General features: G+C 43.9%; 1 protein-coding gene across 1 annotated transcript in view; it reads left to right on the forward strand.

Moving 5' to 3' along the window:
- Positions 1-80: 80 nt before the first annotated feature.
- Positions 81-26754, forward strand: part of PLEKHA8 (pleckstrin homology domain containing A8) — a 103996-nt gene continuing 77322 nt past the window's right edge. Inside the window, exons 1-2 of the mRNA XM_029589207.1 lie at positions 81-380; positions 25265-25381. Of these exons, the coding sequence (XP_029445067.1) occupies positions 287-380; positions 25265-25381 (211 nt within the window). The 5' untranslated portion in view covers positions 81-286. The remainder of the gene's footprint in view (positions 381-25264; positions 25382-26754) is intronic.

The following is a 26754-nucleotide window of genomic DNA, read 5'->3' on the forward strand; positions in this document are numbered from 1 at the left end:
CTCCCCCAGCGTTCCAGGAAGAGAACGTTTAATTGTCTTCTCCCTCCGCCCCGCCCCCAATTCAGACGAACAGTGGCTGTCGCTGTCGCGTGCGTGCTTGCGTCTCGTTTGGCCAATCGCCGTTCCATAGGCGAGGGTCTTTCTCTTCGGGGTTTCCGAGGCATTCTTTGGGGGGCTGTCACTGAGTCCTTTTAGATTGGGACGCGGGGAGGAGGCAGCTAGGTAGTGCGCGCGCAGCGCCTGGACGGGCTGGCCGTCTGCGGCTGCCGGGGCGCGCGCTGCGCGGATGTGTCACCGCTGGGGGGTCCCCGGCGCAGAGCTGAATGGAGCGGCGGAAGGCATGGAGGGAGTCCTGTACAAGTGGACCAACTATCTGAGCGGTGAGTGCGGGCGGTTCCTCTCCTTGCGTTCGTGGGATCCGACTCTTCAAAGGGTTCCATACCCAGGCAGACATCGCGATCGTTTTGTACCTGAGCTGGAAGTTTGACGCGTGGGTACAGAAAAGACATTGTTCCATTCTTATTACGTGTTTGGTGTGATATCTATCTGTATAGCCCTGTTAGTTTCAGCCAACTTTATTGGGCTGACACTATTTGCATATATTGCCCAAGTAATACGTAAAGTGCTTAAAATAAAAGGAAAAAAAATGTTAAAATAACAGTAAAATAAAATTACAGGGTACAGAAAGGACAATGACAGTTAACCAGAACACACACACACACATTGTATTATTTTCAGATATTATGGTGCAGAATAAAGTCTTTCATTAAAGAAGTGCCCAAGTGCACAGGGCTATTCTCAGGGTATCCAGTTTATGTAAACAGTGTTTTAATGAGCAGGAAATAATCCAGATTTCTTCATTACGTCATGCAGTATCCCGATAATAAAGTTGGCTGGTGATTATTCTTTTATTTGATGGAATCCATAATATCTTCTTAATCCAAGTGTCCCCGAGATGACAATTCCTGTTCTTCAAGTATTAGGGTATGACAGTCTTTATTCTCACTTTATCTAGTGCTGTGGGTTTTCATCAGAGCCATAACTAGGAGTGGCCAGGAGAGGCAGCTGCCCAGGACTCAATGCCCCTTGGGAGCTGAAAGGTATCGAGCCTGTAGTAAATGGAAAAAGCAGGAAGCATGTACCATTCTCTACAATCCTGAGTGAGAGGGGGAAAAAGATCAGAGGATCAGGGTGGAGGAGCAAAGGAAGAAAGGAGCTGGGATCAAGATGAGGGCCCAAATCCCGTTTCCTACCTGGTCACTAAAATGCCTGGTAATGGTTATGGTTTCATAAACTAATTCTGAATGCACTTCTTTGCTGTTTCCAAAAGTACTAGAGACTAGGAGCCATTCTATGAAACTAACATAGCAGATTTAAAACAAATTCTAGGAGGTATTCTATCAGTCAATGCATAATTAAAATATGGAATTTTCTGCCAGAAATGAGGTCAAGGCTAATAATTTAACTGAAAAAATGGTTGGATACATTTCTAGAGGATAAGTCCATTATTTAGCCATAGGTGTCCCCATCTCCCGATTCTGGGAGTAAGTAGCATGGATTAATTAGGCTTTCCTGTTTGGGATCTGATGGGTACTTCCCAGTGATCTGGCCTGGCCACTGACACAGGATACTGGGCTCCATGGATCACTGGTCTGGCTCAGCTTGGTATTTCCTATGTTCTTATGTTCCTTCCCCTCTCCTTGCTCAACATGGGAAGGTCTCTCCTGCCCCCTTGATGTTCATAGTGAATCACTCCCGGAGTGTTCCCTCCTTACCTGCCTACCTTTCCATGCTGCAGAAGTGTGAACAGATCCTGGGATTCAAGGATCCTCTAGCATGGAGCACAAAATAATGGATTGCTACCTGCTACAAAATCAGTGGACCAATCACTGCAACCTCCTCAGGCTGTTTTACAGTACAAGGATGACATTCATATGATCTGAAAATAACAAAGAAAATATTCCTAAATGTTCTCATATAATATTCTTATGTATAGCAGAACAGTTTAATTTAAACAACCCTTGTAGGAAAACGTAGGTTGATAAGTTGTGTGCATATATCAGTTATCATATTGCTGAGCCATGATGTTAGATTCTCTGGAGTGCTTACCGCCAGGACTCCTTTCACTTGTTCTAAGCCCCCCCTGGGGTCTGCAGAAAGGATGAAGTGGAGAAGTGCTTGGGCCAGTGGTTCCTTCGAGAGGTGGTGGCTTCCTGGGTGCATGCCTCCCTCTTAATCTTTTGTTGAATTCGAGCATTGAATATGACTTCGCTAGGTACTTCTAGCATGGCTGTAAAGAGAAGGTAGCTGTTTGTATTTGCCAGTGTGTTGAGCGTGATATTTCAGTTGCATTTCCCATGATAAGATGGCTGGCCCTGGGTTTGTGTGCCTTTATGGGATTATACTAGGGACCTCTGTTTTCTCTCTTTGTTTTATTTTTCCCCGAGAATAATCAGTCTTTGTTATAACAACTAAAGCAATATTTATACATAGTTAGACTTGTTCAACCTAAAATAATTACTTAATAGTTCCCGTAACATCTTGTTTACATGCTACCCATTTATATTGTTCATTGTATCAATGATATATTGGATCAATATATCATTGTGATATATTGTTCATTGTATCAAAATCGTTGTATGTATCAAGTTGTTATTCTGTAAACCGGAGTGAAGGCATGTTTTGCTATACTTCGGTATAAAAAAGACTTTAAATAAATAAATAAATAAATAAATAAATAAACAGGGCCATTCATTGAATCGCATTAGGGCCTTATCGCGGGCGTTAGGGTCCTAATGACGGTGATAATGCCATAATGCAAATTTTAAAATTTTAGTTAAAAGGGAGGAGTTTGAGCAGAGTTTATGAAAATGAGGGGTGTTTAACATGTGCGATAGCACGTTATCGCACGTTTTAATGCCGGAAATAACTACACCTTTTTTCCTGACGTTATGCCGTGCGATATGCTTTATGCACTCTCTCCCTAGCTGCTGTCAAGCTAGGGCGAGAGTACATTGTACAAATCTCATCTTTGTGTACTTTTCCTCACTCCAAATCACATCAAATCTTTACTGATGTCTACTGTGCTGTTCATACCTCTGATTGTGCATGTAATACTGCCCCCCCCCCCAAAGCCTCACCTCGAGATACTAGTTAACCCTCCTACAGCAGTATAAATAGTTGACTAATATGAGAGCCTTATAATGAGTCAGTCTCTCTCCCTCTCTCTCTCTCTCCCCCCCCCCCCCCCCATTCCAGCCCAAAATGCAGAAATGGAAAAATAATACCTTTTCCCCCCTACTTTTTAGCTTTCATTTTGTTTGTAATAACAAACCCTGATAAATTCCAAGGAAAAGTAAAATAAGACTGACAATGGCGGTCCCTGGTTTAGCTGCAGAAACTTGCTGGTGGGGGGAGGGAGAAGAGAGAGAGTTTGTCTTAAGTTGATTGAAAGCTCCATGGAGTTAGTTAGGGGCTCTTTCTTATCTGTATCAGTTCAGTGCTGCCTGTGTTCAGTAGTAGTAGAGAGAATGGACAAAGGTAGGGAGAGGGGAGAGAGACTGCTTGAGGTTCGGAGGAGGAAAATTTGAGTGTAAAGACACAAATTTAATCATAAATCTTTTGTGGGTTTTAGCTAGTAAGAAAATACTAGTGGGCAGGCATGAGTGGCTACTCCTTATTTAAAAACAGAAAAATAAATAATTATTTTTTAAAAAGCATTTGGTCGCACTGAGCTTGTTTGCATCTTCAAAAGCTCATTTTGGATTCAAGTGGGGGAGGAGTGGACCAGCCACTTAATAGATGGAAGGGAAAGTATGGCCCGACATATTTGCACACTGCTCTCTTAATAAGATGATAAAACTTCCAGAGGGGCAGCTCTTAGTGTGTCCCAGCAAAAGTTACAAGGAAGCTGCCGGCATCTTATAGACTAGATTTACCGAGGCTTTGAGGACGAGGCCATTCTGGCTTGAAAGGTTCTGTCTCAATAAATCTGTTAGTATAAAATGCCACCAGCCTCTGTGGTGTTTTTATGAGGACACGATTGGGGTCCAGCGTGCATTCCCTGGATGGTCTTCTCAACAATGGTGTATCATCAGCACCAGTGCCAATATGAATTGATTTGGAGGGGCTGCTCTGGCATGGTGCCTGATCTTAGTAACTTTAGGGACCACCTATGATCTTGCATCTCTCCACTTGTGTTTGAATTCTTCCACCTCCCTGGGTGCTTCGAAAAATGTACAGCTAACAGCGATTTGGTTAGCTCAGTGAACAACTTCCATATGAAAAGGCGGGTGAGAGGCTTCATGCATTGCAAAAAAGCATAATAAACCTTATTTATGTGGGTTGGAAGATCAATCCCTGCTCTCCAGCATGTAGTACATAAGAACTTGCCATGCTGGGTCAGACCAAGGGTGCATAAAGCCGAGCATCCTGTTTCCATCAGAGGCCAAAGCAGGCTACAAGAATCTGGCAAGTACCCAAACACTAAGAAGATCTCATGCTACTGATGCCAGTAATAACAGAGGCCATTCCCTAAGTCAACTTGATTAATAGCAGGTAATGGACTTCTCCAAGAACTTCTCCAAACCTTTTTTGAATCCAGCTACACTAACCACTAACCACATCCTCTGGCAACAAATTCCAGAGCTTAATTGTGCGTTGAGTGAAAAAGAATTTTCTCCGATTAGTCTTAAATGTGCTACTTGCTAACTTCATGGAATGCCCCCTAGTCCTTCTATTATCCAAAAGTGTAAATAACAGAGTCACATCTACTCGTTCAAGATCTCTCATGATCTTAAAGACCTCTATCATATCTCCCCTCAGCCATCTCTTCTCCAAGCTGAACAGCCCTAACCGCTTCAGCCTTTCCTCATAGGGGAGCTGTTCCATCCCCTTTATCATTTTGGTCGCCCTTCTCTGTACCTTCTCCATTGCATCTATATCTTTTTTGAGATGCGGCGACCAGAATTGTACACAGTATTCAAGGTGCGGTGTCACCATGGAGCGATACAGAAGCACAGAGTACATCTTCATCTTCATTCCAATCCTGAGGCCCCAGGTGTCCAAGGCTAAAACATGGCGATGAGCCACGATGACTCTTGTTCATAAAGAGTTGTGAAGCGAGCTACCAAATGAATCGGAGCAAGGAAGACATGCCTCCAGAAGCTCTCTGTTAGGCCAGCATTGGATGTATCTTAAGTTGTAGGCTAAATATAAGGATCCCTAGCCTGACGCGCCTTTGCCGGTCTAGCAGTCTTTGTGGAATTTGCTCCGGCAAACCGCTGTTCATCTGGATTGATTCCTTTCTTTTGCCTCGAGCCTGATCCACCCAAGGTTTTGACTCACACCCTAACCTCAGCCCTCGTCTGGGAAGTGCTGGCAGCTGCCTGCACCCGAGGGCTCGACCCGTGGAGAGTGGCAGCTGCCACAGGCCAAAGATCACCCAGCTCCAGCTCTTGCGACTCCTAGTCTCTTTAAGGCGCGCCCGTTGTGAAGGTGCGATGCCGTCATGGTCTCCCCGGAGTGAGTCCTGACAGAGCCTCATTATCCTTTTTGGCTGTGCAGAGTTAATCTCCCGATGTTACCAATGTCTGGAATAGGCTTGCTCAAGCCATAATGTCAACCCACTTTTCAACTGCCTCACGGCCTGGTTCCTTCTGTTTGTTTACGCTTGCTTTCAGCTCAGACAAATCCGGGCCCAGTGGGGCTACAGTGCCATGAACCTGGATTTGCAACTACGCAGGATTATTTTGTTCCATTTTGAGCCCTCTTGTTGCAGTGCCAGTCTTCGGCCAAGGGCCAGCAGATATCTGCTCCGTCCAAAATTATATGTGGATGTGCTCGGTTTGTCCACTTGGCGCTTCTTATAAGCCCTGCCACCACCACCACCACCACCACCACCACCACCACCACCATCATTTTGAAATTAAACTGCTGACTGTCAGAGGTGAAGAATGGATAGTTGAGAATAAAATTACATTTCCTCAAAACTGAGGGATTATATTTAGCAAATCCTTTGTATGTTCCTTATAAGTTGGACCAGAATTGGATGTTGCACCTTAACCTCTAGTTCAAAGCTAAAATATCTAGGTAATGTTTTTACTTCTGGAGGAATTCTGTACACAAAATTTTAAAATTCTGCAAAATTCTGTAGACTTTGTGTTCAGATAACACACTATAAACACCATTTTTTATACTGATTTATATAATGCAATACAGAACAAAAGTTATTACTCCCAAGATACAGATTTTTACATTTTTAGTGCAGAATTTTCCCATCATAAGGCCTAAACCCAATACCGGGAACTTTTGATTTACAGTCACTCTGAGATGGTAGTGGGCAGGGGGAATCCATGTGCACAAACTTTCTTTCCCTCACACTCTCAGTAATATACTCACACGTTCACTCACACTCTCTCACATACACATAAGTACTCATTCTCACGCCTCATTTACCCACGTACATTGCACTCTCATATACACCAGCACACTCACTCCTCTCTCACGCACACATGCGCACACTCCCGCTCACATGCACCATCGCTCCTCTCCCCTTTCCGCACACATACCTGCATACTCATTCCCTCTCCTCATCTCGAGCCTCATTAACCACAGCAGCCGCTTCTTTCCCCAGGTCTGTGGGCCCAGTGCTCCTCTTCTTCCTTCTCCTGCAGCGTCGGGGCCCAACCTTGTCCCTGTTTTAGTTTTCCCTGCATGGGCCTGACTCCTGCCGCTCTTCCTGCTTCTGCTCAGAGGGGCCAGTGCTGCCTGTTTCCTCCTCCTAGTGGCTAAGGGCTGATGATCCCGCTCGTCTTCCTCATGCCTCTATCCTTTTCTCTGCCCCCCCACCCCCACACAACTATAGCAAGATCCCCTAGCTTTCTCTCTGTCTGCCATCCTCTCTTTAGCAAGACCTCCACTCTCTTCTTCCTTCCCACAAACTCACTGTCTGTCTACCTTGCTCATTCAGGCTCCACCAGACCCTGCACTGCTTCCTCCTTTGTTCAGGCCAAATAGGCCAAGGCTGACATTGTAATTCGTCTTTTCCGGCCTGCAAGAATCAACGCTGTCTCTCCCAACTCTCTTCTGGTCTAAGGCCAGCCCACTGCTATTCCTTTCTCACTTCCAGCTGATATTGATGCTGTTCCTTCCTCTCTTCCAGCCTGAGCGGGCCTCCACTGCCAGTGCTGCTGCTTCCATCGTCCCTGTGCCTAATTCTGTGGGGCAGTGGCAGAAATCCGCACAGGAGGAGAATTCTGCGCAACACAGAATTTCCCCAGGAGTGCATTGACTCCAAATTATCCATGAAGGCTTTCACAGAAAGGGTGGTGGATGCCCTTCCCGAGAAGATGGTGGAGACAAAAATGGTAGTGGAATTAAAAAAAACAAAAACGTGGGGAAAATCAGAAAGGATCCATAGGGGCAAGAGGATTGAAATGAAGGATATTGGGATAACCTGCACAGAGCAGCAGTTAGAACTCAAAGCAGCATGGTGCATTTGTATGTTGGTAACCTGCACGGAGAGGCAGCACAACCCGAAAACATAAGTGGTAGGACTTCATCAGGGATCAGAGACTAGCATGGGGAGGCCAACAGCGTGATGACCGTGAAGAGCTTGGTCCTGCTTGGGATAGACAGGCGGGGACGGTTGAGAAATCAGTGGAAGACCCAAGGAGGGAGTTGGTACCGGATTATATTTAGGAATTTTATATGCACATCTACTAGAAGAGGATGAATCTCAACTGGGCAGACTGGATGATGGGCTGTCGTTTGCTTTGTTACTATGTTACATCTCCTCCTGAGTGAGAGGATGTTTTCTTCAGTTGAGACGAATTAGAGAGTTAAAATCTTTTTTTTTTTTTTTTCAAATGACTTGGCAGCAGTGGTTTATGCTTTGATTTAATTTTATCTAAAAACAGATTGTTATAACTCAGTTTTGATAGGATTCCTTCAACTGCAGCTGCTCATCTCGTCATAGGCACGCTGCGGGAACACACAACTAGAGAGCCTGCAGCGGCTCTGGTGAGATTTGTGTTTTATGTAACGGGAGTGAGGTGGGAGATTGCTTTGAAAGTATTGACTGATGAGTTGTTGCTTTATGTTTTTTTTTAAATGCTATTATTTTGCTTGTAATGTGTTTTTTTTTTCATAGCTGTGATTTTTAATTGTACTTTTACTGATGTTCTTTGCCTTGGGCTATATGGGCTAACTAGAAAAATAAATACATGAAAATAGTATCTGAATTAAAAAAGGCATGGCACAATCGCAGAGGATCCTTATTGGTGGGAAAGCAAGGGTAGCGCTAGAGATCAAATAGAGTCAAGGTAGTACGAGAGGCAGAGAATGAGCAGGCTAGATGGGCCTCATGGTTTCTGTCTACTGTGAAGTTTTATATTGTGTTACAGCAGTTGCAGTTAGTTAATCTACAATTAGTTTTATCGGAGTATTCAGATGCCAAGGTGGAAAAAGAATCGGACTGCAGACATCTAGCCCATCCCTGTTCTCAGCCTGGGACTAATTCCAGTGGAAATATTCAGCCTAAGAAGCCTGCTGTGGCCCAGTCTGACTCCATACATACCACAATGAGCCCATGACAGAGCAGTTAAAAAGCAGTTTCTCAGGGACTGAAATTATACTTTTTATTTTTTGGGTTAGCCTGGATTCTGAGCTCTATTAGGCACAAGATTATGGGCCAGTATACCAGCCTTCAATGGTCTGAGTGTTTAAACAAGTAATCATTTTGCCATAGCTGGTTTTGTCACTAGTGAGAGAAGCAATTGTGACCTAGGGTGATGATAATAGTATTATTTATTTTGCTATTATATGTTTTGTCTTCTATTTATTGAATTTCATATTGTTTTTATGGACTATACGTTTATTGAATTTGTACTGCTTATACATTTTATTTTATGAAATGTATTTTTTAATTTGTTAGCCACTTTGGGCAAACCTTCAGGACTGATAAGGCGGGGGAGTAAGTGTAAATAACATTCACAGTACTCCGTGGTTCCTCCAGTAGTGCAGAGCTGTGTTAGGAGGATGCTGCTGTATTTTACGCGTCTCTTTTTCTTTTTTCTGTGAGAGTGAAGACCTCTTGTTTCTATTCCTTGTCCATTAGAACTGGGAAATATAATTGGAAATACAAATAAAGCTTCCTTTGTAGAAGCATAGGACTTGTGGTTTTTATCTGTAGTTACATCCTATCGAGCCAGCAATAAAAGGAAGCCTAGGGATAGGTAGAAGATGTGGACTTTAATCCATCTGCCTCCCATGGGCAAAATGACCGCTCTGTTATGTAAGGGAAATCCCAGATTTTGGAGGATAAAACTTCTTGCCAAGGATGGTGTACCCCGAAGTGAGATTTATTACCCCAAAAAGAGTGAGATTTTTCAGATGTTGAGTGTTCCAGGTATAAATCTGGAAATATTTGGGTGTCGTATTGCTTTCCAAATGAAAGAAGCAAGACAAAATATTATTTGTCTGTTTTGGATTTATTGAAATAGTACTCCTTTCATCCCTAGGAATCCCAGGGGTTCTCAACCATTTTGGGTGCGTGGATACATTTTCAACCTCCAATTATTTTGAAGGCCCCCTAACCTATCCCCACCAGTCATCCACCAGCCGTGAGCGTGTTCAGTTCTTACAGTGCCAGCAGAGAGCAGAGTAGCGAGGAGCAGTGGCACAGGCCCCCACTGCTCCCATCTCAGGTGGCTCCTCCTCATCTTCAGCTGGCAGGGCCTGGGGATCCCTGCCAGACTCTTTTTTTTTTTTTTTTCTTCAGTCACCAGGGCTGTTCTGGCTCTTCAGATGACAGGGCCTGAATATCTCCACCGGCTCCATCTCTTTATCTACTATGGCTCCTCCTTATCTTCAACTGGCAGGACCTGCCAGCCACTTCTCCTTGGTCACCGTGGCTCCTCATTATCTTTGTGTGGAGGGGCCTAAGGATTCTTGCCAGCCCCATTGCTTTGGTGTCACAGCTCTGTGATCCCTGCCAGCTTTGTTGCTCTGGTCTCATGGCTCCAGCATGCTAGTAGAGGGGCTCGCTGCATGTGAGCCGGCAACCCTTCCCTTCAGATACGTGAGACTCACAGATAAGTCGTGAGTCTTAGCATGAGTTATTTTTCTCTGGTATGGATGCGATTCAGATTGCTGCGGCAAGAATTTTAACAAATACAAGAAAAAGGGATCATATTACGCCAGTCTTAAAAACATTACATTGGTTGCCAATTGAGTTCAGAATTAAGCACAAGACATTGTGTATGATTCATAAGATCATATATGGAGAAAATTCTGACTGGCTGAATTCAACCATTAAAAGAATATGATGGATCACTAGTGCACAGCATTCACTGGTCAGCCTCAAAGCAAAGACCGTCAAGCAGCATTGTCTGAATTATCAAGAAGGCTCCTCACCCAGTAAAAAATGTTGCTAGCAGTAATGTATGGGTTTGACAGTTGCTTGGTTTTGAGTGTAAATACTCCTACCCTTATCATAAGGCTTGGGAGTAACTGCGCGGAGCAGGGGTTACCACCCTTGAGATTAACATGGGGGTATCCCGCGCGGAGCAGCAGATACTACCATAAGAATCTTGCTGGGCAGCACTGGATGGACCATCTGGTCCTTTTCTGCTGTCATTACTATGCTAAATAAAATTCTGGTAGATGAATATGAGGAGGTTTGAGATAAAGGCCCAAGAGTTGCTGCATTATTAGTCTTGATGTGACCATGACACCCAACGTCCTGACTTTTGTGCCTTTAAGTTAGACTGATAATGTTGTTCTGATGCATTTTTTTTCAATGACTTTTCACTTTCTTACCTTGAATATTTCTATATAAACTCTTCCCCACCAATTCTGATGTTCTGCGTACTTTCAGAAGGTAATTTTCACGTAACATCTGGTTTTCTGCGCATAAATGACGGTTCTAAAATTTGAGCTAGGCGCAGGGTGCATGAAAGTATGCATAACCTAGTTTTGCTCGCACCAAGGAGAGGCATTCCAGGGGGCAGAGTCCACACTTTCTTTGTAAAATCCAAAAACACTTGAGTGTACACGCTTAACTTATGCCCTCCAAAGAGGAGATGTAACATTATGGGCGTGACTATGTATACGCACTCCGCCAGCCACGCCTTACGTGCCTGAGTTTGCTCCACATGTGCGAGGTGCATGAGGACTTTACCACTCTGCGGGCTGTTTAGAAAGTACCGTGCCGCTCAGAGATGCCTGTACCAAGATATCGCGCCAGGCACCCTCAAAAGCAGAATGTTAACATAAATGAAAAAGCATTTTCTGCCTCTGTGTGTGCATATTTAAGATCCTACTTAGGGGAGGGTAAAACAAGCAACAGAGGCCAAATGCTCCAGATGATGAGCATCAGACAAGGAGCAACAGTGGCCTGGGAAACGGAGATTAGTGTTGCAGCAGTAGGGCGGGGAAAACTGGGAGACAGACTGGTGGGGGTTGAGGGAGGTTGTAGCAGTAATGAAGAGCTTTCATCGCAGGCAGGAGGAGGGAAGGCAAAGAGGGCAAAGAGGGTTTGTCCTCCCGAGCCTCTTCCTTTTATTGTACATTCATACAAAGGCAGATGATGTGTCATTACATGATTGGCTACTTTCCCATAGCAACAGAAGAGTCATTACACCATTGGCTTTGGCTCAGGGGGTGTGCACGGATCATATCATTGGCTGCTGAAATCTATACCTCCTGACTTTGTCCTGCCTCTGACTAGGGAACACCCAGCCCTTCTTTCAGGCTAACAGGATTAATTATAGGCCAGAGAAATACATGAAGTCAGGTATCCTCTCCTAGGCAGAGGGGCTTAAGCACAAGTGATGCTTTTATTCAGGCAAATGTCAGGGAGAAGGGAAGTTAGTGTTTAACCCTGATGAAATGGCTTGCTGGCAAGCGCATATTTCCCACAGAGGTCTGATAATAAACAGGTCGATACAGTAAAGTGTGCTCCGTCGGAGCGCACTGTCAGCCTGCTCTGGACGCATGTTTTCCCTTACCCCTTATTCAGTAAGGGGAGGAAAACACGCGGCCCACCCGCGGCACCTAATAGGGCCCTCAACATGCAAATGCATGTTGAGGGCCCTATTAGGTATGCGCGCGGGATCCAGTAAGTAAAATGTGCAGCCAAGCCGCACATTTTACTCTAAGAAATTAGCGCCGACCTTTGGGTCGGCGCTAATTTCTTCCGGCGCCAGGAAAGTGCACAGAAAAGCAGTAAAAACTGCTTTTCTGTGCACCCTCCTACTTAATATCATGGCGATATTAAGTCGGAGGTCCCCAAAAGTAAAAAAAAGTAAAAAAAAATAAATAAATAAATTTGAATTCTGCCCGCGGCTGTCGGGCCGAAAACCGGACGCTCAATTTTGCCGGCGTCTGGTTTCCGAGCCCGTGGCTGTCAGCGGGCTCGAGAACCGACGCCGGCAAAATTGAGCGTCGGCTGTCAAACCCGCTGACAGCCGCCGCTCCTGACAAAAAGGAGGCGCTAGGGACGCGCTAGTGTCCCTAGTGCCTCCTTTTCCCCGTTTTTCCCGCGTCACCTCATTTAAATACTGAATCGCCCGCACCGGCGAAGGGCCGGTGCGCGCGCCGGGAGAGCGGGCGTTCGTCCGCTCTCCCGCGGTCTTACAGTATCGACCTGAAAGATAGAAATTTAACTGCAAATCTTTTCCAGAGTTCAGCTAGTAAGAAAGTAGTATTGGGTGGGTGCGAGCTACTGTTTCTCATTTAAATTGAACATCAAATCAAATAATAGCATTGGGCACAACAAGTTTGGTTGTCTCACCAGAAACAAAACAAAAATTGGATTACATGGGGTGGATGGCCCCAACCAAAAACATAGATGGAAGGGCAAAGTGGTGCTGGTCACAGCCGAAAAATTTGCTCACCGCTAAAGCTTCTGTTTCTGCAGCGAAAGCAAAGACTATCATTGCAGTGGTATTGGGAAATGCCTTCAAATGAGGCCCAAGAGAGGAAGGTGGGTGCTTAATTAGGGAAAGTCTGTCAGAATTCTGATATGGCTTTCAGTGCTGCCTTTATTCGCCTACATGCCCAAGTCCTGGGACAGACTGGAGGGCTTCTGGGAGCAGGTTTTATGTAGGCTTACAAAGGGGAAGTTCATTTTTTCAAGGCAAATACTTGGCTGGAATTAGAAATTCAGAAGCCCAAGATCGCACTGATTACAGGACGGAGTTAACTATTGATTTTAAGTGGTTGGGTTGATATTTAAATTCTGCTGTATTTTTTTCCCCCATTTTCATATTGCTTTTCTGTTTTAATTCTTTACTTTTGTCATGTTTTGGTTTTACTTTTGCATTTATTAATGTGCATTGTGGTGTTTGGATCATATTTGTATTTGTTTTGTACCTCACTTTGGGCGCTGATGTAGTAAGGCGAGTAACAAGTATCCTAAATAAACACCATTTTGGCTGTGCTTACTCTGGGTCTGCATGGTTAGGCAGAGATGGGTTATCAGTGAAAGCACCGTCACCTTGCCTTGTAAATTAGAAAGAATGATGGCCCTTTCTCTCTCATCTTCAGGATATAATGTTGTCTTCTGCAAAATTCCACATTCATGGTGCCTGTTGGGATCACAGCTTCACACACACACACACACACACACACACACACAGGAGTAGCTCTTGTAACATTTTGTCCGGTCCATTAAGAGAAATTTTTCTTTTGTTGGATGTTACAGGTGCAACTTTATTCTCTTTGAAAAGGCCTGGTCATTTTCAGGAGACCAGAACTGCCTTTTAGGAGCCTCTAAAAAGTGATCAGTATGCGGTTAAAAACCTTCCAGATCCAGGCTGAATTGGTGTCATCTAATATCGCTAATTCAGATACTTATTTGATGGCGCTTAAGCATAAAGTACAGTGGCTATAGAAAGTCTACACCCCCTTGAATTTTTTTCACATTTTGTTGTGTGGGTGCATCCGACATGCGTGCATTGAAATGAAGATACTTGGACTGCTGGATGAATTTATACAATGGGTTCAAGCAATGTACACTTTCCCCAAGCATTAATGGTGGCTTAATTTCCCCCTTTATTATCCAGAGTGGAAGTAGGTAGGTGTTCCCTCTCTCACCTCTTCTTTTTGATAAGGTTATAGAATCTTTGGTGCAGACTATCAGGGCTTGCAGGAAGATTGCAGGTTTCTGGACTGATGGAGAGGAGCACAACATTTCACTATATGCTGATGACATTCTTCTTTTCTTGTCTCAAGTGAGGATTTCAGCTCCTACTCTGATGAAGCTGCTATCTGATTATGGGGCAGTGTCTGGATATCATATTAATTATGAAAAATCAAAAATGCTTTTTTTGAATCATAGGAGTTATATTTCCCACTGTTGGCCGGTTTCAAGGTGGTTGAAGGAAGTTTTGTATATTTGGGTGTGAGGGTTTCTTCTATTTTCCAAGACCTGTAAAAGTTGAACTTTGTGCCAGTGCTGTTTCAGATTAGGAAGAATCTTCAGGGTTAGATGGACCTCTTCATTGCATGGAATTGGTGGTGGTGGTGGTGGAGGATTTGCTCAAGATGAATCTTCTATCCCAGCTTCTTTATCTGTTTCAACACATCCCATGTTGGGTACCTCAGTCTGCATTCACGTCTTTAAATGGCCTGATGGGCAGTTTTATCTGGCATAATTGGATGGCTCATTTAACTTGGCAATATTATACAGACCTAAATGGTAGAGGGGTACGGTCTCCAAGATCTATGTAGTTATTAATGGGCTGCCTGGTTAAGGGATTGGTTTCGATATTCTCATTCATCTGTGTCACAGTCAGGATGGCTAGATAAGGAGATTTCCCCAACAGGAGCAGTACAGGGCTCTCTGGCACAGCAGGGCAGGGTCTTCTGTTTTGTTTTTCTTGCATTTTATTTTCCAGATGAAACAAGAGGAAATTTTATTACAATTGACTGTTTCGTTTTGTTTCAAAGTGAAGAACATAAGACTTGCCATACTAGGTCAGACTGAGGGTCCATCAAGCCCAGTATCCGGTTTCCAACAGTGGCCACTCCAAGTAACAAGTACCTGGCAGGATCCCAAGATAGATTCCAAGCTCCTTATCTTAAGAACAAGCAGTTAATGAACTTTTCCTCCAGGAACCCGTCCAAACCTTTTTTTTAAATGCAGCTATGCTAATAGCTTTCACTACATCCTCTGGCAATGAATTCCTGAACTTAATTATACCCATTCCACTTCTTCTTATTATTTTATAGACCTCTATCATATCTCCCCTCAGCCATCTCTTGTCCAAGCTGAAGAGTCCTAACCTCTTTAGCCTTTCCTCATAGGGAATTGTTCCATCCCCTTTATCATTTTGGTCCCCCTTCTCTGTACCTTTTCTAATTCTGCTGTGTCATTTTTGAGATGCAGTGACCAGAACTGCACACAATATACTCAAGGTGCAGTTGCACCTTGGAGTGATACAGAGGCATTATTTATTTATTTTATTTATTTATTTATAGTTTTTTATATACCGCCGCTCATCAAAGATATCACGTCGGTGTACAATGAACAGGAACTTACGCCGGAGCGTTATACATTTAACAGGATTAAATAAGCATTATACATTTAACAAAAGTAAGAATATATATATTTGAACATAAAACAAGTAGAATCTTTTAAAACAGAACTATCATTTAGGATTAACTGAGCTGAGTTAAACAGAGCTGGAAAGTAAAGGGATTTTAGGAAATTAGGTATGAGGTTAGGGACAGGTTAGGAGGAGATGGAGTTATAATTAGGAGTGATAAGAGAGGGGAGAAAGCGCTTCAGGTGCAATTAAGAGCAAAAGTATGGAATGGTAATTACAGTAAGGACATAAAAAAGGGGAAATTAGAGATAGTGTAGAGAAAGGGGGTGTTGGGTAAATAAGGCAGGGCATAAAAAGGGGAAGAAAGACATATATATTTCAGGTATAGGCATGTGTAAATAACCATGTCTTGAGTTTTTGCTTGAAAGTTTTGGGGGATGGCTCAAGGCGCAGTTCAGTGGGCAAGGTATTCCATAACAATGGGCCAGCAAAGGAAAGCGCTCGTGCTTTGGTGGAGGCATGGTTATATATTTTGGGTGAGGGGGTCTGTAATGTGGCGAGGTTCTCTGTTTTATTCTCCATTCCTTTCCTAATAATCCCTAGCATTCTATTTGCTTTCTTGGCTGCTGCTGCCACACACTAAGCATAGGATTTCATCATATGATGCATGATGATGCCTAGATCCTTTTCCTGAATGGTAACTCCCAAAGTGGAACCTTGCATTGTGGAGCTATAATTTGAGTTGCCCTTCCTGACGTACATCACTTTACCCTTGTCCACATTAAATGGATGCCCAGTCTTCCAAGGTCCGCTTATGCTTTCTCACAATCCTCTTATGATTTAACAACCTTGAATAATTTTGTATCATCAGCAAATTTGATCTCCTCACTCATCATTCCCATATCTAAGTCCCACCATTATTTTCCTTTCTCCATTGAGAAAATTGACCATTTAGCCCCACTCTGTTTTTTACCTTTTAACCAGTTCTCAGTCCGCAATAGAACATTGTCTCCTATCCTATGACTTTTTAATTTCTTTAAGAGCATCTCATGAGGTACATTGTCAAACGCTTTCTGAAAATCTAGATACCATATATCAACTAGCTCACTTTTCTCCCCATGTTTATTCACACCTTCAAAAAAAAAGTAGCAAATTGGAGAAGCAAGACTTCCCTTGGCTAAATCTGTGTTGACTTTGTCCCATTAAACTATGTCTATTTATTCTTTAGAATACTTTCAATCGTTTTTTCCCGGCACTGATGTCAGACTCACTGGTCTGTAGTTTCCCAGATCACCCCGGAACCCTTTTTAAAAACCAGCATTACATTGGCCACCTCCACCTACAGGTATTATAGCTGATTTTAATGATAGTTTAAAGATTACTAATAGGTCTGCAATTTTATTTTTAGTTCTTTCAACACTCTAGGATGTATACCATCTAGTCCAGGTGATTTGCTGCTCTTCAGTTTGTCAGTTTGCTCTAGTACATCTTCCAGGTTCATTGAGATTTGTTTCTGCTCCTCTGAATCAAGTATAAATATCACTTCTGGCATGGGAATCTACCTTACATCTTCCTCAGCAAAGACGGAAGGAAAGAATTCATTTAGTCTCACTGCTATGGCCTTGTCCTCTCTTATTGCCCTTTTATCCCTCAATCATCTAATGGTCCAACTGATTCCCTAGCAGGCTTTTTGCTTCGAATGTACCTGAAAAAAGATTTTATGAGTTTTTGCTTTCACAGCAAGCTTCTTTTCAAATTCTGGCAATGCCAGTCAGTATTTTACAAATGGAAAGCAAAAGTACCCCAAATACTTGGGAATCAGAAAACTACAGCCTATTAAGAAAAAATTATTTCAAGAGCTTCAGCAGAAGAGGCAAAAAGTATCTAAATAGCAACAACAGGAAAATGAATGCACGGTTCCATATGAAACTCAGGTTACTAAAAGTAGCACGCACAAGTTTTCTGCTGACAGTAAATAGGAGCCTGTAGCTTTAAGGACAGAGTTACTGGTTTCCCTTCCAGAACCCCAGATCTAGCTTCAGATCTGTAAGCTGCTGAAAGGAAGAAGCCTTCTTGCTACCACTCTGCCGTATGAAGGTTTACAAGTTCCACTCACGGGAGCGGAAGGAGAGAGAGAGCGGAGGATCGCTAGAGCTCTTCAGGTGGCGGTGGATTAAAGATCTTGCCAGCTGGGACCCGCGTGACATCGCTGCCTGACCCGGGGCCTTAAAACCCCGCGAGAAGTGGCCTTCTACGGAGCGGAAGGAGAGAGAGAGCGGAGGATCGCTAGAGCTCTTCAGGTGGCGGTAAATTAAAGATCTTGCCAGCTGCGACCCGCGTGACATCACTGCCTGACCCGGGGCCTTAAAACCCCGTGAGAAGTGGCCTTCTATGGAGCGGAAGGAGAGAGAAAGTGGAGGATCGCTAGAGCTCTTCAGGTGGCGGTAAATTAAAGATATTGCCAGCTGGGACCCGCGTGACATCACTGCCTGACCCGGGGCCTTAAAACCCCGCGAGAAGTGGCCTTCTACGGAGCGGAAGGAGAGAGAGAGCGGAGGACCGCTAGAGCTCTTCAGGTGGCGGTAAATTAAAGATCTTGCCAGCTGCGACCCGCGTGACATCACTGCCTGACCCGGGGCCTTAAAACCCCGCGAGAAGTGGCCTTCTATGGAGCGGAAGGAGAGAGAAAGTGGAGGATCGCTAGAGCTCTTCAGGTGGCGGTAAATTAAAGATATTGCCAGCTGGGACCCGCGTGACATCACTGCCTGACCCGGGGCCTTAAAACCCCGCGAGAAGTGGCCTTCTACGGAGCGGAAGGAGAGAGAAAGTGGAGGATCGCTAGAGCTCTTCAGGTGGCGGCAAATTAAAGATCTTGCCAGCTGGGACCCGCGTGACATCACTGCCTGACCCGGGGCCTTAAAACCCCGCGAGAAGCGGCGCGGAGTTGCCGCCGGTGCGTCGCCTAAGCCGCGCGCGCCCCTTTGGCGCGCGGCTTAGACCGGCTTTGACCGCCTTTGATTGCCTAGATTGACTGGAAATTTTGCTATCGATATATGGGGCGTAAAAGGAAGGCCAAGGCCTATACCTCCTCTCCAGTTACTCCGAGAACCGGACCGATGGATGTCCATTTGAATAGACTTAACATGCCACAAGAGGACTGTAATAGAGACTCTTTTGAAGTCTCCTTAAGTCCTGGCACGAGACCCACCCCTACGCAGCCCCCAGGGGCAGTAACCATGGATAATACCACGGGAAGTGAGACTGCCGATGTAAGTAGAGAGGAGGTATCACCTGAAATGGTAGGTTCTAATTCTCTTCAACCTTTGTCTTCCTTACATCAGGAAGGTGAGATTGGTATTCTATCTCCATCTCAAGTGAGCATCCAGGTAGCTGAAGTGGATGCATCCAAAGTAACAATGGGGGACTTGTGGAGGATGTTATTAAAACTTGATTCAAATGTTACCCAAATGAACTCTTCCCTTTCAATGATGGTTAATAGTAACAAAGCAACAATTACTGAACAAGGGAAAAAAATATTAGATATGGAAACTAAAGTGAACAATTTAACAAGTAATGTTCAGAATATGCAAAGTGTTGAAACTATACGTGTGTCAGATAATGTGATTTTGCACAATGATATAGAGAATTTGGAAAAAAAAATTTTGAATTAAGAATTCGTGCTTTGTTAATTTCCCATATATGAGGCTATAGTCACCGCAGGAGATGTTTATTAAATATCTTAAGGAAATATTAGCTTATAAAGAAGATGAAATTCCTCTTATTTCGAAAATTTATTATTTTCCCATAAAATTGGTTGATAATCCTGGAGGAATGGATGATTTACATTCCCCAGGTATATCAACATTTTTGGAGGATTCCTTAGATATAATAAATAAAAGAACGACATTATTCGTGTCTTTTGTGCAAGAGAGGGATAAAGAGCTCATATTTGAGAAAGCCTTAAAAAATCATGAGATTTTATTTTGTGGACAAAAGGTATACACTTCCCTGATGTATCTAAAACTACGCAGGGTCGTAGAAAACAGTTTCTTAAGTTGAAGGACAAAACATTGGAATCAGGGGCAACTTTTTATTTAAAGTTTCCCTGCTGATGTTTTGTCAACTATCAAGGGAATAAGTTTATCTTTACTAATCCAGTACATATGGAAAATTTTTTAAGGGATAAAGAATTAGAAAAGTTAAATCAGGCATTAATAACAGAAGTGGGTTAGAATAAATAGAAATATAATCCTTCTTCTCTTGTAAAATTTTCTTTTTTCCTGTTTGATTATTGTTTAAGATAGCTCCCTTTATTCGATAGATTGTGCTAAATTGAATTTTGTATTATGTTTTATTTGCTTTTGTTTATTATGGTGAGCACAATTTATTTACTTTGTTTAAAGTTTGGAAAATTTGTTATCACTTGATGAGTGATTTGAAAATCAATAAAGTATAAATTGTACAAGTTCCACTCACATTTGCAGAGACTGAGGAGGCAACATGTCAGGACAAGAGACTGAGGAGAAACGAAAAGAGGGACAGTCAGGGCTGATCTAGGGAGCTACAGAGCATCCCTCCCTGCCAAGAGTGAAGGGTGGAAGGAGGGATTCTTTCAAGATTGAAAACCAGGGTGGGGGGGGGGTCAAGGGGGGGTTCCCTCTGAGACTGAAAACCAAGGGGTGTCTCCTGCCAAGTTTGAAGAGCACAGGACCCTCAGATCGAAGAATTTGTACCTCCGGCTCACTGAATCTTCCGCCTTGCATGGGCTTTGGCAGCTCCTGCCCTGCAGTGCTTGCAGTGATTTCACATGGAAGGGGGCAGGGGCCGATGCAGCAGTGCAGGACCCCCCCGAAGCACAGGGCCCAGGGGTGATTGCCCTAATTCCCCTGCCCACCAAGGGCAGCCATGGGGGACAGTGTCCGGCAGGGGTGGCCTAGGATAATTAAGCAACGTTTTTCAAGACCTAAGTCCACTAGGGCGCCACAGCTGTTGACAGTTCTTTGACTTCTAGGTCATGAAGACAGCTGAACAAAAGTGTCTGTCTTGGTTGCCAAGAGATAGTATTTGAAAATCAGTCAAAGGCTTTACTGAAAGAAAAAAAAAAAGAATGGGAACGTTGGAGTAAACTGAAACGTTTTGTTTTAATGCAAACCTATCTTATCTGGGCTTCTTTACATGAAGCAGTTTCTGGGTGTGGTCCTCCTTTTTCACAGCTCTGTTGTGCAGGAAGCGCTGAAAGCCGATGCCATCCCACGTCAAAGTATTTAAAACCAGGGCTCCTCTTTTTTTTTTTTGTGGAAATTTAATTTGCTGATTGTTTTTCTGTCTGCCTTTCGCAAAATGTATTTAAAAATATAAATGTTTGCATTTCTCCACGTTTTTTTTTTGGTTTGCTTAGAATAATCTGAGAACTTGCAGTTTTTGCACAGTTTGTTTCATGGATACTCTGGTGTAGCCACGTGGGGGGGGGGGGGGGGGGAGAGGGAGAACGCCCCAAAGGGCCATAGGGGTCTATACAGCAGTGGTCAATCGTGTGTTGGAGCATGGGTGGAGCCAGGCTGCTGCGTTAACCATCACCCATTCTGTCTGTGACAGCAGATTTTCAGTGACAAGGACCACGAAGTGCCGATATCTCCAAAGCTATGCTTCTAAAATTAGTCTATCTACACAGGAAATTTAATTTACATGCTGTTTCCACATGCACAAACGAGTATAGAAAGTTCTCACTTATCTGTGCTAAGCATTTGCGCTTAACAAACACCATTAACACTGAGAGATCCCTTGGAATGTCTGTTTTACATCTAGTTGTCCTTTCATAGGAAAGCACAGGAGATTCAAGCATGTTGCTTATTCCTGGCCTCCTTGAGATTTCTCATCCTCCCCTTCATTATCAGAAGAGCCCATCCTCTTGCTCAGAATTTGCTGTGGGAGATCGTTTTTAGGAAGATCCCTTTTAGTAATCACCGTTCCATATCTACTCCTTACTGAGAATCCTCCTTGAATGAGATCTTGGTCCTTCACCAGGATCCTGGCATTAACTCCTAGTCCAAGGTGGAGTAAAGTTTCCAGGGCTAATGTCGGTCTAGCAGAAGAAACATGTAAACAGGATTATATGCGCAGAAAACCTCTTTTATGAATAAAAAGAATGCTTTCTGCGTATAAAATATGATTTATACACACAAAAAAAGCTTTCTGCAATGAAAACTTTTTTTGTGCACATATATATCATGTTTTCTGCACAGAAAACATGTTTTGTATACATAAAATGCATTTCCTGCACATAAATCTCAAATACGGGTCCCAGCACTCAAGTTATGTGCACAGTGTGAGAGTCAGGGACACATAAGTTATGATCCTAATTCTCTTCTCCCAATTATGCGTAGAACACTTTTTTTTGTGTGTGCATAAATCATTCTTTATGCACATATTTCAAGTTTTGCTGGGTGCTAAACCTGTTCTTTGTGCTCATTTTGTGGTTTGTGTGCATTTTTTAACTCGCAGTGTATTAGCATACCCTTGGCTTACTGCATTGGAAGTTTAAAAAAAAATCTTAGCTTGTGCTTTAAGAAACTGGTGTGCTGAATTTCACGTACACAGTTTTAACACTCGGCTTTTTCCAGCACGTGTGGATTTAATTTTTCGAACGCATGGCTGCTATTTTACCCCCATCCATGAGCCCTGTGAAAATTTTCTGCAGAGTGCGTCTGTGCTTTAAAACAAGGTGGCCTATTGAAAATTGGGCCTTCCCCTTATGTGTTTTTATTACTGTGTAAAATTGAAAGTAAATCCGCTCATAATAACTTCTACAGCCGATGTACTAAAGCACCCCTCCCTCCCTGTCCCTTTCCCGGTGGTCGATGCTGAACCAGCCATGTCAGTCGTTTCAACAAAACAGCTTTGGGAACATCTCTTTCTGTTTCCGTCAGAGTGGGAGACTTTTTCAAATGCCCACTTGCGAACTACGGGGGGGGAGGGCGGGAAGCTGGGTTTCGTGGGCAGAGTGGCTGAATGTGCTGATGGGGCCACAGGACATGCTCGCCGTTTCCTCGCTGTGTGTACTTTAATTTGTAGAAAGAGGTGTTCCTGGGAGGAAGGGTGTAACTTGGTCCGGGGTGAAAACTTCGTATGTAACGTATTCAAGAAGTTATATGTGTACTTTTAGATCATCATTTTAGGTGGTTAGGTGTACCCATAAACCGACGTTCAAATACATACCCCGTCATGTGGGTGTACTAAATATTGGTTGGATAACTACGTATAACCTGGGGAAAACGTATCCCAGTGTCTCCCGCTCCCTATTCTCCAAGATACTCTCTACTTTTCTTTTTTGCACCTTTTCTCCTCTTGTCTCTTCCTTTTGGTGCTTTTTCTTCTCTTTGAGTCTTGTTCTGTGCTTTTACTTCCCCCTATCTAGTTCTGGTTTTTACTTCCTATATAATTTTCTCGCCATCCAATTCCTTTTCTGTTTTCATTCCTTGTTTTTTGTTGGGGGTTTTTTCCCTCTTTGTTCCCTCTTTAGATACAAAGAGGCCAACATTCAAAAAGCCCTCTGAGCGGGCGAGCTAGCTGGCTGATTTTAGCTGCTTATCTTTAGGAATGTTTTCAGCAGAACCTAACCAGCTCGGTTTTGAGTTGAAAATTTGCTTAAATCTAGATGGTGAACATTTTGTCCAGCTAGATCTAATGGCGGTTGGGTTCTCCAGTTAAACGTTTCCATTTAATGCTGAAATCAGTACTGTTAAGCTCCTAGCAAACCTGTCCCAAAAGCCTCTCCCACCTCACCACGCGCAGTATTAATAAAATCATAATAAAGAACCAAGCGAGCAAACATTAGAAAGCGCCGGCTGGGGAGAGGGGGGGAGGGAGTAGGGGTGTTAGTATTCACTCCTCACCCTCCCTTCACCTGCCAAAAAAAAGAAAAAAATTATTCTGGCTGCTCTAATCCATCTTTCAGTCCCTTGTTAGCAAAAAAAGGAGGTTGTTGGCTGGGGATCCCCAACCTCCCTCCCTGTTGTCCAAAAAAGCCTCCAACCAACGCTTTTTCATTTTTGACAATTTGAGTGCCTGTGGAAGGGAAGAGTTTCAGGGCTGGCCTGGGAGAAGTTTTTGTTAAATTTCTGAGTGCCGGTGGGAGGGAATCCCCCAGTTGGCATGTCTTAGAAAATTTCCGGAGTAGGATCAGCCACCAGTGGTTTGTTTTTTGTTTTTTTGAATGCACAGTGGTAGTGTGGCTGACCAAATTTAGGTCTTCTATAGCAGCACCTAGACTTAGCCGGTCAGGTGAAGCAGCAAACGATGAAAGATCCGGCCTAGCCCCTAATTTTCTCCCTTCAACCTAAGCCCATCCCCTAGCTCACCTAATCCCTGTGACTAAATTTCTCCACCTAGTGAAACTTACTTAACCGTCTGGATCCCTTTTAAGATTGATCTCAAAGATCATGTCCCCCTTTTTGTGGACCCTCCATCCTAGAGGACACACTCGCGTCTTGGCTGTCCAGGAGGGCTGAAGGGAAGGCTTGCCCTTGGTAGTGCTCCTTTGGTCCTCATCTCTCATTCCTCATCTCTCATTCCTCCCTGGCTTCAGTGTGTTCCCAACCATTTCCAGCCTTATCAGAGGGACCCTCGACCTTCAGGCTGAACTGCAGCCTAAGCCACGCAAATAGTTCTGCCCCATCTCCTTTATTGCCTTTGATTTTATTTCCTGTTATTGGTCTCAATTTTTTCTATGTTTTTTTTTTCACTTCCCCTGCCTCTTTTTCATACTTCCACCTCTTCTCAACCTACCTCACATCTTTCACCTCATTTCTGCAGGGCACCTTGGTCCCCGCACCCCCTTTTTGCCTCCCCTACAATCTCTTCTCTTCTGGTATCACTCCCCCCCCCCCCCCCCACTAATATAATCTACTTTTATTCTGCATTTTCAATCCCAAAGGACTGCCCAGAGAAGTTTGCACCATAGTAAACATGCATGTCATAAGTACAGAATTAAATGCAACATGTTATAAACACAATTCATAAATGCAAATTAATACAATTCATAAAGTGCCAAAAAGTGGAATACATATAAAAATCAGGAAAATAAGTAAATAAATAGTACAAAAAATTCCTGCTTCTCTGTGCCCTCTTCTCTCATCCATCACTGGGTCTCTTTTTGCCCTCTCAGCTCCCAGTTTATCCTCTTAAAAGTCCGTTTATTACCCAGCCCCTGCTTTATTTTTCTAGAGGTTTGCTGGGAAGGTGGTGGATTTCGGCTTGAGATCGTCAAACCTGGAGCCTCTGGGTCAGATCGAGCATCTGTGCTGCGGTCGTTGATGGGCTACCCCATCCTAACCAGAGAGGCCGAGACACCCTCTTTGCTGTACTGTGTTGCCCTCTGACCATGTTTAGTAACAGTGCTTTCTGCTTAAACAAGCACTTCCTACTTACAACTCTTGGCGTGTAACTTTCTGCATCCAAGGTGCGACATCACAGAAGCAGTTGTAGATGCTGGACATTTCGGTAAATCTTCGGTCAAGGCACATATACCAGCTGAGAGACAGCAGTATTTCATTTGGGTACAGAATTCATCTGTGTTACTGTCACAGGCCCTGAGGCAATGCAGTCCTTGACCGCCGTTGTGACACTGGAGCTGGAACGTGATCTAAAGGAGCAGTCTCTTCTGCTTTCTAACCAGCCAATAAAATGCAACTCTCTTTACTTTTTGCTTTCAGGCTGGCAGCCCCGATGGTTCCTCCTGTGTGGCGGTATCCTGTCATATTACGACTCGCGAGAGGATGCCTGGAAGGGTTGCAAAGGAAGTATCCAAATGGCCGTCTGTGAAATCCAAGGTAAGAAATATCCGATTTCTACCTCCTGCTGGGTTGGTTGTTTTGGGCCTGGTTTGCCTTCTCCACATGTGAGCTTCGAGGTCACTTTATTTAGATTCAGCTCACAACTCTTCTTGACAGGCACGCCCCAACTTGGAGTGTGCTCCAACCCACCTCACTGCCACTTACGACAGGGGGCTCAGAGCTGTGCTATAGGCCTTCAACCACAGTCCATGCATTGTCTTCCTTCTATAGGCCAGCCATTCAATGAATGGCCCTTCAAGGAGGCGAAAGACTACTTCCTTCCAAACCCAGCACATATGCACTCTGAATCTCTAATACCACATGTAAGTGTCACTATTATGCAGTGATGTCCAAAGAGTCTGCAGCCTGCTGATGCATAGAAGAACTTGGCTTCGTACAGCTCTCCAAGCTGGCCATCAGACTGATTCTACCTCTTGCTGATTGACGGGGAAGCTGTAAGGGTGAAGGGAAGATGGTGCGACTCTGTCCTGTGTGTGGTTGGTAAACAATGGTACTGGCTGCTCTAGAATGAAAGGGACAGAGAGTGCGGGTGAAACTAAAGCATTGGGGATGAACCATTGTTTGTTCATTACTCACTGCCCACGGTGCAATGTTTAATGCAGTTATTGGAAAAATTAATAACAAAGTAAAAAATCTGTATAACTATTAAATATTTAAGCAACAGTTCATGAATGATCTCCATATCTATTTACAGCAATATATAAAATTATATATAAATGACATTTGCAATTCTCCAGGCTGACTAGGGGCACTTCGAGGTATCTGGTATATGTTGCAAAGTGACATGGCCATACCTGTTTGTTTTAATCATAGTTCCTCATTGCAGAGTTCATTTTTTTAGGATGTCCTTTGGCATTGGATATCATTCCTGGCAGTGTTACATAGAGGCTGTGATGCAGATCAGTCCTTCAAAATGCTGGATGCGACAGATTGGATGCCGATCATTATCTGATATATCATCTCTTGGAAGAGCTTCGCATCATTGGCTGTTACACTTCGCCTGCTGTGCAGCCTCCCCTCCAACAGGGGTCCTCAGCGAGCCCTGCTCCCAGCTGCGCAAGTTACTACCTCATAGATCACCTGATGCCTCAATCCCAGCCCTACTTAACCATTCCTGTCCATTCCCTTGCTGCCTCTTCATGGAGTCACCTCGGCTCCTTGAACTGGCCAGCCTTGTCTTGCTATACTTTGCGGCCTACCCAGGCCTTCTAACTTGCTTTGTGGCCTACTCAAGCCTCTTGCCTTGTCTGGGGTCTTCTAGGCTCTTCTGCATAGCTCAGTGGCCTTCTGGGTCTAACTGTCCTGCCTTGTGGCTTTCAGGCATACCTAGCCCTGTCTCATGCCCTGTT

Source organism: Rhinatrema bivittatum, chromosome 2 (assembly GCF_901001135.1).
Source record: "Rhinatrema bivittatum chromosome 2, aRhiBiv1.1, whole genome shotgun sequence".
In the NCBI taxonomy this organism is placed as follows: domain Eukaryota; kingdom Metazoa; phylum Chordata; class Amphibia; order Gymnophiona; family Rhinatrematidae; genus Rhinatrema; species Rhinatrema bivittatum.